Genomic DNA, 16,620 nt, shown 5'->3' on the forward strand with positions numbered 1-16,620 from the left:
CCCATGCAGCCCCCGTCCTATTCCGTAAGAAAAAGGATGGAAGTTTGAGACTTTGCACAGATTTTCGCGGGATAAACGGGATTTCCATGTCCAATGCTTACCCGTTCCCGCTGATAAAAGACTTGCTAAGTACGGTGGCGGAGAGCAAAATATTCACCAAGCTCGACCTCCGCAATGCATACTTTAGGGTCCAAATCAAAGAGGGAGACGAGTGGAAGACGGCATTCAACACGCCAATGGGACAGTTTGAATACCTAGTGATGCTGTTTGGGTTGCAGGGGGCACCGGGGGTGTTCATGAATTTTATCAATGAAGTGTTAAGGGACTACCTGTATAAGGGGGTGGTGGTGTACCTGGATGACATCATTATTTACTCTAAAGACCTAGAATCGCATGTACCACTGGTTAGAAAAGTGTTGACCACCCTGTATCAGAACAAACTGTATGCCAAATTGACCAAATGTGAGTTCCACAAGACGGAACTAGACTACCTGGGGTTCCGAGTGTCGGGGGAAGGGCTAGCGATGGACCCAGCCAAAATCCAGGCGGTACTAGATTGGGAGCCGCCCCGAACCCGACGGCAGCTACAATCTTTCCTCGGGTTCGCCAATTTTTACCGCGGGTTCACCAAGGGGTTCGCCAGGGTTATGATACCCCTCTCAGAACTACTCAAAACAAAAGGGAAGGGGGAAGAAGCAAAAAAGCCCGGGGCGTGCCTTGCATGGTCACCAGAGTGCCAACGCACATTCGATGAACTGAAAAGACTATGCACCTCCAAACCAGTATTGGCCCACCCCAATGAGCTAAAGCCATTCGTGGTACAATGTGACGCCTCCGAGGTCGCGGTGGGGGCAATATTGATGCAGAGGGACAACGAGGGGGGGTTGAGACCCTGCGCATACATCTCCCACAAGTTCTCGAACGAACAAAGAAACTGGTCAGTGTGGGACAAAGAAGCCTTTGCGGTCACATTCGCTCTAAAGACATGGCGATCATGGCTGGAGGGAGCCCGGGTCCCTTTTGAAATTTGGACAGACCACAAAAACCTTGAGGCGCTAACCGGACGCCGCAAACTCACCACCAAACAAATACGGTGGGCAGGGTTTTTCGCTAAATTCGACTTTGTGCTCAAGCACATCCCCGGGACAAAAAACTTTTTGGCCGACGCACTCTCACGCATGCCCCAACATGACATCCAAAGAGAGGAAGTGATAGACTCCCTCATTCCCCCCACCCAAGTGGCGGGCGGAGTCACCACCCGGTCAGGAAAAAGGACAGGGACTCCGGAGCCCAAAGAAAAGGAACGCTTTGTGGCCGAAGCAGAGGCAGAGGGAGGGGAAAGGCCCGAGGGCGTGGAAAAGGGGGAAGGAGGGCTGTGGTATTACAATGGGAAGATCTATGTGCCAAAAAGCCTGCGGAGTGAGGTCCTAACACAATGCCACTCCAGCCGCCTAGCCGTGCATTTTGGCTATGTAAAAACGCTCAACCTGGTCACCCGGCAATTCTGGTGGCCGCACCTGAAGAAGGACATGTCGGAGTTTGTAAGCTCCTGCCCAACATGCATCATGACCAAATGGAGGGGGGGGGAAACCACCGGGCCACCTAATCCCACTACCAACTGCGACCCGACCGTGGGCGGTGGTGTCGATGGACTTCATAGTAGAACTACCACCTTCCCAAGGGAAAACAGTAATCCTAGTGGTAGTGGACACCTTTTCAAAACAAGCCCACTTCATCCCGTGCAAGCAATTGCCCACAGCCAAGAAGTTAGCCTATTTGTTTTTCAATCACGTGGTCCGGCTCCACTCCTTCCCCGATAAGGTAATTAGTGACCGTGGGCCACAGTTCGTTGCCAACTTCTGGCGGGAGTTTTGCAAACTCGCAGGAATAGAGAAGGGGCTTAGCTCCACTTACCACCCACAAACGGACGGCCAGACGGAGAGGATCAACGGGCTTCTAGAACAGTACCTCAGGTGCTACGTCAACTACCAACAGTCCAACTGGGTGGAACTCCTGGCCTTTGCAGAGTACGGGTATAATAACAGCTTGCACAGCTCCACAAAGACCTCGCCCTTCCAAATAGTCAACGGATATGAGGGCAAGCCTTTCCCTCACCTCCCCCTTCCAGCTGGGGCCCCTGGGCAAACCTCTTGTCAGCAGTGGTGGGAGGGAGTCCGCCAAAGGTGGGAGGTAATACAAGAAAATCTGGAAAAGGCCAAAGAGGAGTACAAACGGCATTTTGACCGAAAGCATTCCCCCCAGTGGGAATTTAAGGAAGGGGAAAAGGTGTTCCTGTCAACTAAGAACCTCCTGCTACCCCAGACCTGCCGGAAACGAGCCTACAAATACCTGGGCCCCTTTAAAATAAAGCGGGTGATTAACGAGGTGACTGTAGAACTGGAGCTGCCCAAGCTACTGAGTAAGATCCACCCTGTTTTTCATTGCAGCCTTCTTCGCAAATATCCTGGAGCTACGTCCTGGCACCCTCGCCCTCCAGAGCCACCTCCTACTCGAGTGAAGGGCCAGAGCCACCATGAGGTGCAGGAAATCCTAGACTCCAGGGTCAGGCGGGGGGTATTGTACTACCTGATTCAGTGGAAGTACTTTCCCCTGAGCTGTGACGAGTGGGTCAAGGCCAGTGATGTATCAGTCCCACAGCTGCTTAAGAAATTCCACCTACTGTACCCACACAAGCCCAAGGCAAAGAGCTTAGGGGGGGCAGTATGCCAGAACTTGTAACTCTCCTATATGCTGTTAGACTAACTGACTCCATATTGTAACCAGATACTAACTCAATGTGCTCTCAGCCAGGCCACTAACCAAACCGCTATGCATTTCAAACAAACTGTGATCACTGAAGGGTGGCAGATAGCCTCTGGCCAACATCTGCAGGTGCCCTTTGAAGCTGGCCGGCCAGGACATCTCAGCAAGACTCCATCCTCCCTCGCTGATAACAGACCCTGGGAAACAGACAGTTGTCTCTGGCCGTGTGAAAGATCGTTTTATTGTTGCTGCCACAAGCACATAAAAATGTAACCAATGCTAACTCCGTTATCAGTGTTATTCTGTGCCTTCAGTACTGTAGTGCTCAATAAACGCCTATACTTTTGTAACTAAGTCCTGGGCCTCGCTTGAAGTTCTTCCAGTTCTGACACTACCAGAAGCAGTCTTACCTCAGAGACAGCCACATCTCTTAGCTCTTCACTTCATCCGGCTTCAGAAAGGGCTGCAGAGCTCCTGCGGCGTCACAAAAGGCCCACACAGACGGCTTCCCAGCACACACGGCCTCAGAAGGCCACTGCAATAGCCAGGGAGCCTGCCTCCACCTCAGAGGGCATGCCTGTCTCACCTATACTGTCTTTCACTTCCTCTCTCCCTCCTCCCCAAGATGGTTGCCTGAGAAGGAGATAGGGAAGCCCTCACAGGGTTGTTCAGATCAAAGGGGGGGGGAGAGAAATGAGGAGAAAGATGTCAGCTGCTTTGGTTCACACACCCCCGCCACACACACACTGTGAAGAAAGACTGTCCTTTTCCTTGGAGGCTGCAGGGCTGCCAACTTCATGTCAGGGAATTCTAGATAACAGAGATCAGCTCCCTGAGATTGGGGGGGGGGGGCAGGGAGTGAATGACTTCACTTTGGTGGGTCAGAAGACAGCCAGGCTTGGGGGTGGGGGGAAACTCACCCAGAGGCTTTTAGTGGTACCTTTCCAGGCTGGTGGGAAATTCCTAAGGGATCATTACAGACCTATGAGGGAAAGGCCTTTCCTCCTGGGGAACCACTGTTGCCAATCTCCAGGTGAGGGCTGGATATCTCTCAGAATTACAACTCCTGTCCAAATAGATCGCACAGATCAGCTCCCTTTGATGTGGGGTGAAGTGAATGCCTTCACTTGGGTGGGTGGGAACACAGCAAGGCTGGGAGGGGGCACGTGCCCAGAGGCCTTTAGTGGTACCTTTCCAAATTGGTGAGGAATTCCTGGAGGTTCTGTGGTGGAATTTGAGGAGGACATATGAGTTAGGGCTTCAGAGTGGGATCTGTCAGACCCAGGTTCTAGCTGTGGAAGCTGACTGAGTGATTTTGGACCAGGCATAGGCTTCCAGCCTAACCTGCCTCACAGTGTTGTTGCTCAGATCACATGGGAGGAGATGAGAATGATGCAAACTGCTTTGTCCCCCACACGCTGTGAAGAAAGACTGTCATTTTCCTATGTAGAAGCTTCAGGGAGGGGGAAGGCAATGGAAAGCTGAAGTCAGAGGACAGATAAAGGAAAGGAGATAGGGTTGCCAACTCCAGGTTAGGGGTGGAGCCTGGAGAGAGTGGGGTTTGAGTAGCGATAGGAACTCAGATAGGTACAATGCCATTTCCTTCGGGGGAGGCACTGGAGATCACTCAGATTTATAGCTGTTCTCTAGATGGCAGACATTAGCTCCCTTTGAGGTGGGGGCAGGATCAGTGCCTTCACTTGGGTGGGTGGGAAGCCAGCAAGGGTGGCAGGCATTTGCCCAGAGCCTCCTTCTAGAGCCTGTTGTATTTTTCTTTACAACGGGCCTTACTCCTAGTACAATTAATAAAGAGCTAAAGGAACTAGAATATAGGGTTTGTAGAATCTTTCGGGATCAAGTGCCATGTTCTACTGGAGAAAGTTTTCCTTCCAGACGTTTCGTTCTCGGCTGCGGAGAACATCCTCAGTGGCGTTGCAGCCGGAGCAGGCGCTCAGACCTTCTTGGCTGCTGTGCATTGAGCATAGTCAAATATACTACAGCCTGTAGTAGAAATGAATATCCCCATATTCCTTTAAACCATTCAGCCAGGTAAGATAGAATTGTGCGCATAATTGTATGAAGTATTGTCCAGCTTTATTAGATACACTATTTTGAGAGTATCTGTTATCAGGTAAAAATGTTAAATCAGATATCTCCTGATCTAGGCCAGAATTATTAACAAGATCCTGAATGTTGCTGCCCACCCCTGCATTGAAATCTCTGGCTAAAATAAAGTCCACACACGGATATAGTTGAGTCAGATGTTCTATAAGGACCATCAGTCTATTCCACTGTTTAGCTAGTGCTGTTCTGTCTTTCAAGGGTGCCAAATAAACTTTGATTATTATAATAAGGACTTCATCAAGGGTAAGCATGATTGCAAGTACAAATCTTGATATTCCTGAGTTTCCTGTAGGCTAAGAAGATTTGCATCAAATGTTGTAGACACAAATATAGTAAATCCAGATTGTGGGCGGCCCTTGTTGTTAGTCTTTGATGTAGGTTGGGAAAAGAATTTATACCCAGGGCCAGCTCACTCACTAAACAAACTAGGCAGTTGCCTAGAGCACCGGGAGGTGGGGGCAGAAAATTGCACTCTCCCCCCTCCGGTGCCCCAGCCAGGCAACCACCTAGTTTGGTTTTCTTCCTTTCCCCCTCCCCACGCCGTCGCTGCCACTAGCGCCCTCTAGCCTGCCCCCGCCCTCTCCGGCTCCCGACTAGCTCTTTCTGGCCCACTGACACCCCCCTCACCACTCTGCTCACTTGCTCACCACCCCTTGCCCCCCTTGGTGCAACTCAAACTAAGGTCTGCTGGCTCCTCGTAGCCCGCACCTGCATGTTTTGTTAAAAGTATCTTAACAAAACACACAGGCACGGACTGCTTGGAGCTGGCAAGCCTTAGTTTTAGTTGTGCCGAGTGGGAGCGAGGGGCGGCGAGCGAGTGAGCCGAGTGGCATCAGCACAGGGAGCGTTGGCAGGCCAGAGGGGGCAGGGGCAGGCTGGAGGAAGCTGGCGGCAGCAGGGGGAGGGAGGTAAATGGGAAAGGGAGAGAAGGGGGGAGGAGGAGGCAGGTGGCTGCCATGCCTCGGTGGGGCACCAAGGGGTGGGGGGGTGGAGCATGGCACTGTGTTGGAGTGCCATGGGGGGCAGCAGGGAGGCAGCCTGCCTAGGGCGCCAGGCACCCATGGGACACCGCTGTTTATACCCCTCAAGATATATTGGGGTAATCGCTCAAATCTCTTGAAGGAGAACAATATCATGAGTTCTGAGGTAATCTAAGAATTCTAGCTTTACCCCCCCCCCCCCAATCCTGCAATATTCCAGGAAACTAATTAGATTCTCTGTACTGCAAAGTTACTCAGTCATTCTATTTCTATAAGCTGGTTAAGAGACCCATTAGTATCGGAACTGATGCATCCATTCATCAAATCCAGAGTGTAATTCTGCAAGGTAGCTGCAGCAGGTAGTTATACAGCTGTATGGCTCAGTCTTTGGTATATCTTTCTTCTGACTATAGTCTTGGGATAATGGTTCGCCCTCCATCTGAATAGGTGTTCTCTGCCCTCCATTTTGAGACTTCTCTTATGGAAAAGTCCCTGTAAACATAGGTCAAGAACCCCAGTTACCCCCTCTTGCTCTGTTTCCTTTAAGCTAATTTCCCCAACTAATTAGGAGACTGCCTCTTTGGTTAACAAGCACCGACTGAAATTTACCTCCTAGATCTTCCTCTGAGTCACAGGAAGAGGTCACAGAGCTGCTTGCTCTCTGCTTGGCTATTTCAGTTCAGCCAGTCCTTCCCTTATGACTCTGTGTCAGAGAACTTGGCCAAGACAAGCTTGGTTGTGTTCTGGGTGTAAGAGGAAAGAAAGCAGGGGATATGTACATCCCTGCAGGAAGGCTAGGTCTCCCTATACAGATGTAGACCTCCTGGACATTTTCCCTGACCCTCAATGGTGCTTTACAGGCTGGCAGGGGAAAATAGGTGGAAGAACAATGATGTCATTTCTGAGGCCAAAACACAGAGTTGCAGGAAAATCCTAGAGTGTCCCTCCAGCAAGATGATGTCACTGGTTGGTGCTGGAAGTGATGTTGCTCACCAGCATGAGATTGCTGTTCACGTCCATGACCCCCAGTTTTCCCCAGAGAATTAGCCAGCTGTGGTTGGCAACTCGACCTCTTCACAGGCCCAGGGCTAGGGGTGACTGCACTCCTAGGCCGAATTCCTGACCTCCACCCCCACTATGTTTTTTTCACGGGTGCTATGTGCACGCGCGCCCCAATGACATCATAATGATGTAACTGCCCTCCCCGCAGCCACCCGCCTGCCTGCCAATCGCCCGCCACCCGCTGTTTACTTCCCCTCGCCTGCTGCCATCCCCTGCTTGCTGCCACCACCATCCCCACTCACCCCCTGCACTGGCTGCCGGCTCAGCAAAGTCCAGGGGGGCGCATGGCAATGATGTCATTATTAAGTCACTGCAATGCGCCTCCCCAGACTTTGCCAAGTCAGCAGCTGGCGTGGAGGGTGGGCGTGGATGGTGGCGGCAGGCAGGGGGCAGCAGCGGGCAAGGGGAAGTAAACGACGGCGGGTGGGCAGGTGGGTGGCCGAAGGGAGGGGAAGGTGGCGGCCTGCCATGGGGAGACATATGGTGGCGGATGGCTACAGGAAGGGGATGGCGGCAGGGGGTGGCCATGGGGACAGGATGGGATGGCAGCAGGTGGCTGTGAGGAGGCAAACGGCAGTGGGCCACGGGCCACTGCAGGGAGGGGAATGGTGGCAGGCAGCGATGGGGAGAGGGGGCGCCTCATGGCACCCCTAGGCAAAGTGGCGCCTGAGGCGGCCGCCTACTTGGCCTACTCCCTCTCGCTGGTCCTGCCTCTTCAGATCTGCAGACTTAAGGAAAGAGAGAGCCTGAAACCTGAACACCCAAGCTGGTGTGTTGTAGTGATTAGAGTGCTGGACCAGAAACCAGGGAGAACTAGGTTTGAATCCCTACTCTGCCATAGAAAATTGCTGTGTAATCTTGGACCAGTTATTCTCTCTTAGCCTAATCTACCTCACAGGGCTGTTATGACAATAAAAGAGGTGAAATTGATGTTTTAAGTGACTTTGGGGATGCATCGGGGAGAAAAGTGGGGTTGAATAATGCTGGTGGGGAAATAGGGTTTGTACATGTGATGTTGCGGACATTCAGCATCTCATTTAAACTGGGCCTTCAGGCGGTACATATGCTATGTCAGTTCATCAGAGAGCATTAGCCCAGGCCAGGCATTGTGCCTGTTGTACATTAATGTTGCATGTATAGCACGATTGCATAAAGGCTGGGCCTGCACAAGGTGAACCAAAAGGTTAGTCTGTCCTATGTCACATGTTAAACCTGGTTTTATTTGCTATTTAGCAATCTAAGTTCAGGGCCTTCTGCTCAGTTCCCCGCTGGAACCCAGGAGCAGGAAACAAAAGCCTGGGTGAATTGATGTGGAGGGAGACAAGGAGTGGTTTCAATGCTGCTTTCTCCTTAGACTTGGACCTATTCCCCACTAGCCTTGTCCTGGTCTCATGCTCCTCTGTGGCGCTTCTGTCTGATTTCGCACAAGCTGCTGTGGGGCTGTGACTTGCCGTGCCTCTTTCCTGCAGCAAGCAAGATCAGCTGAAAACTGGTCTCTGCTTGCTGTGGGAAAGAGGCGGGGCAAGTCGCAACCCCATGGCAGCTTGTGCAAAATCAGACAGAAGCACTGCAGAGAAGGGGAGCGTGAGACCAGGACAAGGTTAGTGGGGAATAGGTATCGGTGTTGTCAGGTTCCCATTCCATGATAGGAAGTGGTTCACATATTAAGTGGCCAGTTAATAGCTCATCAAGTTTTCATCACACTTCAAGAGGGACACTCGTGTTCTCAGGGTAAAGGAAGATGGGAGAGAATGGGAATGGTGGCTTTTTTTTTCTGTAGCTGGTTCCCATATATCGCAGATCAGTTTTCAGTGGATCTTGCTTGCTGCAGGAAAGAGGCAGGGCAAGTTGTACAGTACGGTCAGTATGTACAGTGGAGCCAAACATAGTGAAAAATTAGGGAGGGAGGCCATGGTCAGTAGTAGAGCATTTGCTTGGCATGCTTGAAGGCTCTAGGTTGAATTTCTGACCTCTCCAGTTAAGAAGATTATTATATATAGTTAAGAAGATTCACTATATAGCACTTTCAGAACTAGCATGGTGTAGTGGTTAGCAGCAGTGGACTCTAATACAGGAAATGGGGTTTGATCCCTCGCTCCTCCACATGAAGCCTGAGGCCACATGAAGACTTTGGGCCAGTCACAGTTCTCTCAGAACTATCTCGACCCCGCCTACCTCACAGGGTGCCTGTTGTGGGGAGAGAAAGGAAATGTGATTGTAATCTGCTCTGAGGCTCATTAGGGTAAAGAAAAATGGTGTCTAAAAACCAACCCTCCTTGTTCTCCTTGTGTTCAAAAGAGTATTTTACGGCAGGGATATTTTAAGTTTATTGAAAAAAATGGCACAATGGGCAAAGACTGTCGAATGAGACAAAGGGAGCTTTACTGGAAGGGAAGGGGGTGGAATTCAAGTTTATTGACAGGGTATTCATAAGGGTTTGCAGGTGGTGCTGCCCAGATTTCAGTTTGAAATGTTCTACGCTACAGATGGACTTCACAAACTGGTTTTCTTCTGTGATGGATGCCGCTTTCTGAAAAGCACCAATCCCCTCTAGTCCTGACAATAGCAAATTTTTGGTATAGGACCTCAGTTCAAAAATTCAACACTGTTTCTTAGCCTTTATTTCCCTCAGTGTTTTGTTCTTATAAATAAAAGTTTCTTGTTTTGATTAACCCTGTGTGTTAATCTACTTTGCTAAATTATGAACTGTAATCTCACTTTATGTGGGTCTGCTTGTGAACTTGACCTGGAAACTGCAGCTGGTGTGGAATGTGGCAACACACATGCTGACGGTGATGCTTGTGTGGGCACACATTCAGCCAGTGCTCCGCCAGCTGCACTGGCTGCCTATAGAGTACTGGATCCAGTTCACGGTTCTAGTGCTGACTTTAGAGCCCTATGCAGCCAGGAACATGCATATCTCAGGGACCATTTATTTCACGGACTGCCTCTCCCCAGATGTACCCAAATTGTGCTCAATTGATCAATATCGTCTGGTTGTCCCTGGCCTGAAGAACATCTGTAGCCTTTACCAGGACCAAGGCCGTTTTAGCCTTGGCCCCAGCCTGGTGGAACAAGTTCCCAATTGAGATCAGGATCTGTTACAATTTTGCAGGGCCTGTAAAATGGAGCTGTTCTGCTGGGCTTTTTGTTGAGGCAGTGGGCATCCAATTTTTCCATTCTTGGCTTCCCCTGCTGATAGCCTTGGCCTTGTGGTTAGTGAAGAAAAAGAAGAAGAAGATATTGGATTTATATCCCGCCCTCCACTCCGAAGAGTCTCAGAGCGGCTCACAATCTCCTTTACCTTCCTCCCCCACAACAGACACCCTGTGAGGTGGGTGGGGCTGGCGAGGGCTCTCACAGCAGCTGCCCTTTCAAGGACAACCTCTGCCAGAGCTATGGCTGACCCAAGGCCATTCCAGCAGGTGCAAGTGGAGGAGGGGGGAATCAAACCCGGTTCTCCCAGATAAGAGTCCGCACACTTAACCACTACACCAAACTGGCTCTCCTGTGGCTTGATATCCAACAACACTACTCAGAAGGCTCCATCTGAGCCTTGCTACTGAGGCAACTTTCACTCTGGTTTTCTGGTACTAAATTTTAAATTTTAACTCCCTGAATTTTTATCCATATTGCTGAGCTTAATATTGTTTATTGTCGTGATATTCTCATGGGACCTGAGCCCACATGTAGGGAGGGTGAGATAAAAATTGAAAACAAACAAACAAGCCTTACAAATGAATGAGCCCGGCAAGACTGTAATGCGTTTAGTTTCTGTCTTCATTTCTGAACCATTTTATTCCCCCATCCCTGGGAATAAATAAAAATTGCACTTCTTTCCCTGCTTCCTTCATGGGTGCTGAACTTATTTCATTCACAAGTTACTTTGATTTAGTCTGTAAGGTGGAGGAGGGGATAGAGACTGCATAGGTTAAGGCTACCTTTATTTAAATGTCATATTTAAGATCCCATCATTCATACCTTCCCAATAACTAATACTGTTAATGTCAGATGATTTGGTTGTTGCTACAATGAATCACTATTTTATGACTATTTCAGACCATGTAATAGTTGTAGGAAAAATAATCTGTATCCATAGGACCTCAGAATAGTGTTAAATGTAGCATATCATTTAGAGCTGAATTGCCAATATTAGGAAGGAATGAAGAATGTTTTGGAAAATGTTGCTCGTTTTGAAAAAAAGAAGACTTCAAATTTCCAGGGTTCCCTTAAACATAAAACTTTTACTAGAAAGAATACAATTCTAACACTACGGACCAGCTGTACAGGGCTGTTGGAAGAACTGCTTATGAGCGAATATGTGCGAATTGCATTGAATGTTCTACAATATTGTATAAATATTAAGAGCTAATTAATTATGGTGTTTCAATGTCATTAGCATGCACATTTTTAGCACTTAATGCAGTGCAAACTGTATGCACTGCATAAAGTTATTTTAAACTGCTCTTCCATGTTTGACATTATTTGATTTGAATACAAGCAGATTCTGATTTTGGAATGAATGTATTTTCAGATATCCCGTCATAGAAGAAATAATTCCCTACATAATTTAACAGTCCCTGAGATCGTTAGCCCACTGGAGCAAACGGTAAGCAATTGTATTACAGAATTTATGATTTATTGATTTAACTTTATTTTAGATTTTGTTAATCAAAATGTAATGCATGATTTTTGAAGAATAAGTACTTATGGCTGCAGATGCCTCAATATATTAATAGGGTAAAATAAAGGACTAAAGATTTGGGAGAAGGTTGGTTAAACAATGAAAATAATAATTGTGGAAGCTACAAGCCATTGTAGCGAATGATATAGAATTTCAATTACCCATTAAGTCAAGAGAATTAAGGATGACATTCCAGCAATACTAATAGATATTTATTAGGAGATGACATTGCTTTGCCCAAAATGAGTAGCTGAAGTTAGCAAAATAAATACAGTTAGGAAAAAATGCCAGGTGTAAACCCTTTTTGAATAGTTTGCCACTCAATAAGAAGGAAACATAATTATAGTGTTTGGAATAAAGAAATAAATTGGACTTTGTGTTTCCTTTGTTGCTTGTATTGCGCCTTCTTATAGGAAATCTGCAGACTGAGATAAAAGGTACTGAATAGGGTTGCCCCCTCTGGCATGAGAAATTCCTGCAAATTTGGGAGAGAAGTTTGGGGAAGGGCAGAGTTTGGGAAGGGACCTTGGTAGGCATTTGATCCCATAGAGAGTCACTATTTGCTCTTGGGGAACTAATCTCTATAGTATGCAGATCAGTTGTAATTCAGCTAGAATTCTAGGTTCCACCTGCAGGCTGGTAACTCTCATACTGAAATATTTAAGACAGAACATAAGAGAAGCCATGTTGGATCAGGCCAATGGCCCATCCAGTCCAACACTCTGTGTCACACAGTGGCAAAAAATTTTATATATACACTGTGGCTAATAGCCACTGATGGACCTCTGCTCCATATTTTTATCTAAACCCCTCTTGAAGGTGGCTATGCTTGTGGCTGCCACCACCTCCTATGGCAGTGAATTCCACATGCCAATCACCCTTTGGGTGAAGAAGTACTTCCTTTTATCCGTTTTAACCTGGCTGCTCAGCAATTTCATTGAATGCCCACGAGTTCTTGTATTGTAAGAAAGGGAGAAAAGTACTTCTTTCTCTACTTTCTCCATCCCATGCATTATCTTGTAAACCTCTATCATGTCACCCCGCAGTCGACATTTCTCCAAGCTAAAGAGTCCCAAGCGTTTCAACCTTTCTTCATAGGGAAAGTATTCCAGCCCTTTAATCATTCTAGTTGCCCTTTTCTGAACTTTCTCCAATGCTATAATATCCTTTTTGAGGTGCGGTGACCAGAACTGCACACAGTACTCCAAATGAGACCGCACCATCGATTTATACAGGGGCATTATGATACTGGCTGATTTGTTTTCAATTCCCTTCCTAATAATTCCCAGCATGGCCTTGGCCTTTTTTATTGCAAACGCACACTGTCTTGACATTTTCAGTGAGTTATCTACCACGACCCCAAGATCTCTCTCTTGGTCAGTCTCTGCCAGTTCACACCCCATCAACTTGTATTGGTAGCTGGGATTCTTGGCCCCAATGTGCATTACTTTGTACTTGGCCACATTGAACCTCATCTGCCACGTTGACGCCCACTCACCCAGCCTCAACAGATCCCTTTGGAGTTCCTCACAATCCTCTCTGGTTCTCACCACCCTGAACAATTTAGTGTCATCAACAAACTTGGCCACTTCATTGCTCACTCCCAACTTTAAATCATTTATGAACAAGTTAAAGAGCATGGGACCCAGTACCGAGCCCTGCGGCACCCCACTGCTTACCATCCTCCACTGCGAAGACTGCCCATTTATACTCACTCTCTGCTTCCTATTACTCAGCCAGTTTTTGATCCACAAGAGGACCTGTCCTTTTACTCCATGACTCTCAAGCTTTCTTTGATGAGGAACTTTATCAAAAGCTTTCTGGAAGTCAAGGTAAACAATATCTATCGGGTCTCCTTTGTCCACATGTTTGTTCACCCCCTCAAAGAAATGTAACAGGTTTGTGAGGCAAGATCTTCCCTTACAGAACCCATGCTGAGTCTTCCTCAATAACCTGTGTTCATCAATGTGCCTACTCATTCTGTCCTTGATAATGGTTTCTACCAACTTTCCCGGTATTGAAGTCAGACTGACAGGCCTGTAATTTCCCGGATCTCCTCTGGAACCCTTTTTAAAGATGGGGGTGACATTTGCTACCTTCCAGTCCTCAGGAACGGAGGCAGATTTCAATGAAAGATTACAGATTTTTGTTAGAAGATCCACAAGTTCAATTTTGAGTTCTTTCAGAACTCTCGGATGTATGCCATCTGGACCCGGTGACTTATTAATTTTTAATTTGTCTATCAGTTGTAGGACCTCCTCTTTTGTCACCTCAATCTGACTCAGGTCTTTCAACACCCCTTCCAAAATTAGTGGTTCTGGGTCGGGCAAAAAGTTTTCGTCTTCCACAGTGAAGACGGAGGCAAAAAATTCATTCAGCTTCTCAGCCATTTCCCTATCCTCCTGCAGTAATCCTTTTACCCCATGGTCATCCAAGGGCCCCACTGCCTCCCTGGCTGGTTTCTACTTCTAATATATTTGAAGAAATTTTTATTGTTGGTCTTTATGTTTTTTGCAATATGCTCCTCATAGTCCCTTTTTGCCTGCCTGATCACAGTCTTGCATTTGATTTGCCACAGCCTGTGTTCCCTTTTACTAATCTCACTTGTACTGGTTTTCCACCGCTTAAAGGAGTCCTTCTTACCTTTTACAGCTTCCATTACTTTGTTTGTTAGCCATGCAGGCCTTTTCTTATGCCTGTTTGTGCCTTTCCTAACTTGTGGTATGTATTTTATCTGAGCTTCTATGATTATAGTTTTAAATAGTCTCCAAGCTTCCCCAAGGGTTTTGACCGTATTTACCTTTCCTTTCCGTTTCCTCCTCACATGCCTCCTCATCTCAGTGTATTTACCCCTTTTAAAGTTAAACGTGGTTGTGGTGGTCTTTTTAGGCAATTCCCTATTTATACAAACGGTGAAATCAATAACATTATGGTCACTGCTCCCAAGTGGCGCAATCACTTTTACATCTCTCACCAAGTCTTGGGCATTACTTAGGACTAAATCCAGGATCGCCCCACCCCTGGTAGGTTCTGAGACCATCTGCTCCATAGCACAGTCATTGAGAGCATCAAGAAACTCAATCTCTTTCTCTCTGCCAGAACACATATTGACCCAATCAATCTGTGGGTAGTTAAAATCACCTATTACGACACAGTTTTTACGTTTAGCCACTATCTTTAAGCCTTCCATCATATTATAATCGTCCTCTCTCTTTTGATTTGGTGGGCGATAACAAACTCCCATAGTTAAATTTCCTTTTGGGCCCTCTATTTCAACCCAAAGCATTTCTAAAAGGGAATCTAATTCTCTGACCTCAGTCTTACTGGATTGTATATCCTCTCTGACATACAGAGCCACCCCACCTCCAACCCTTCCCTCCCTATCCTTTCGATATAACTTATATCCAGGAATCACCGTGTCCCACTGATTCTCCTCATTCCACCAAGTTTCTGAAATTCCCACAATGCCTATGTTTTCTCCCAACACTAAACATTCCAATTCACCAATTTTACTTCGAACACTTCTAGCATTTGCATACAAACATCTATAATTCCCCAGGCAAGCTAGGCTAAATAGAAGCTAAATAGGAAAGAGCACTAATATGTAGGTAGTGAAAGTCACACAGGAAACAATTCAAAGCAAGTCTACTCAGCAGTCCTATTTTCTTAGGGCTTACTCTCAGGAAAGTGTTCTTAGGATTGTCCTTTTAAAATGAAGGTTTTTTAAGGCAGGATGAATCTGTTAATCTGCTTTGACTGAGCTGAGGCCATGCAAAGAAAGTTTATTCCACTGCAGCTAGTGATCTCTTAAGCAGTTTTCTTTGGGGAGTAGATTTATTCTGAATCTGTCAGGTTTGTTGCCACCTAGTGGTCAGATGGCAAAATGGTTATTTAGCCCAATGTGACTGAGCACATTCTTGAAGTTGGGCTGCTGGCTAACAGGCCTTTCATTTCTAGTGTGGTCTTTATTATTTATATTGTCTATGAGTTAAAACTGGAAGGAACACTTAAATATAATTTCTAAGTGTGTAACTAGAAGTTAACTTGTTTTCTATATTGGATAAGGAAAATGTGGTGCAGATTAACAAAATGGATTCCGTATGCAAATACTATTTAATTTGTTTATTTTAGTATGCCATTGAAAATAATATTATTACAGAAACAAGTTTAAGGCATGTGACCTTCCAATCCAGCCACCACACAAGTGCATGCGCTTTGCTTCTAGGATGCTGTTAAGGTGCCTCTCAGCAAAGAAACAGGATATACATATTTCAAATCAATAAATGAAAATATATTTGTTCTCTTCTTAATATCATTTCATGTTGGGGCATGGGGCAGTCATTCGAGAAACAGTTTTAGATCTTAGTGGAATGTGCTCAAATTCACTGGGGTGAGGTTTTTTAGTTTTAATGCTTAAGGGGGTATTAGAGTAATAGGTACATTGAGCCAGTACAAAAAAAGCCCTGAGAAAATATAAAGCATGTATATGATAGTTTATTCTCAGAATTAAATTTTGTTGATCTTAAAGGTGTCACTGGATTCAAACGTTGTTCTGTCGTTCCAGACCAACATAGCTTCATGAATATGAGAGCCAGTTTGGTGTAGTGGTTAAGTGTGTGGACATGGACTCTTATCTGGGAGAACCAGGTTTGATTCCCCACTCCTCCACTTGCAGCTGCTGGAATGGCCTTGGGTCAGCCAAAGCTCTCATAGGAGTTGTCATTGAAAGGGCAGCTTCTGTGAGAGCTCTCAGCCCCACCTATCCCACAGGGTGTCTGTTGTGAGGGAAGAAGAAAAGGAGATTGTAAGCCACTCTGAGATGCTGATTCAGAAAGAAGGATGGGGTATAAATCTATGACCTTCCTTTTTGAGTGAGTGACATGAATCTGTTTTCCTTTCTGAGAGAGTCCTTGAATTTGTTTGCTTTGCTTTCATACTCAGTGTTGTTCAAGTTATGTTGTTCAATATGTTCCTCAGCTGGAAAGGTATGGGAAAGGGAACACCTTT

General features: G+C 46.6%; 1 protein-coding gene across 1 annotated transcript in view; it reads left to right on the forward strand.

Annotated features, from left to right (window-relative positions):
- Positions 1-16,620, forward strand: part of ARHGAP15 (Rho GTPase activating protein 15) — an 884,620-nt gene that overhangs the window by 81,047 nt on the left and 786,953 nt on the right. Inside the window, 1 exon segment of the mRNA XM_060257451.1 lies at positions 11,464-11,538. Coding sequence (XP_060113434.1) covers positions 11,464-11,538 — 75 coding nt within the window.

Source organism: Heteronotia binoei, chromosome 16, assembly GCF_032191835.1.
Source record: "Heteronotia binoei isolate CCM8104 ecotype False Entrance Well chromosome 16, APGP_CSIRO_Hbin_v1, whole genome shotgun sequence".
NCBI classification, from domain to species: domain Eukaryota; kingdom Metazoa; phylum Chordata; class Lepidosauria; order Squamata; family Gekkonidae; genus Heteronotia; species Heteronotia binoei.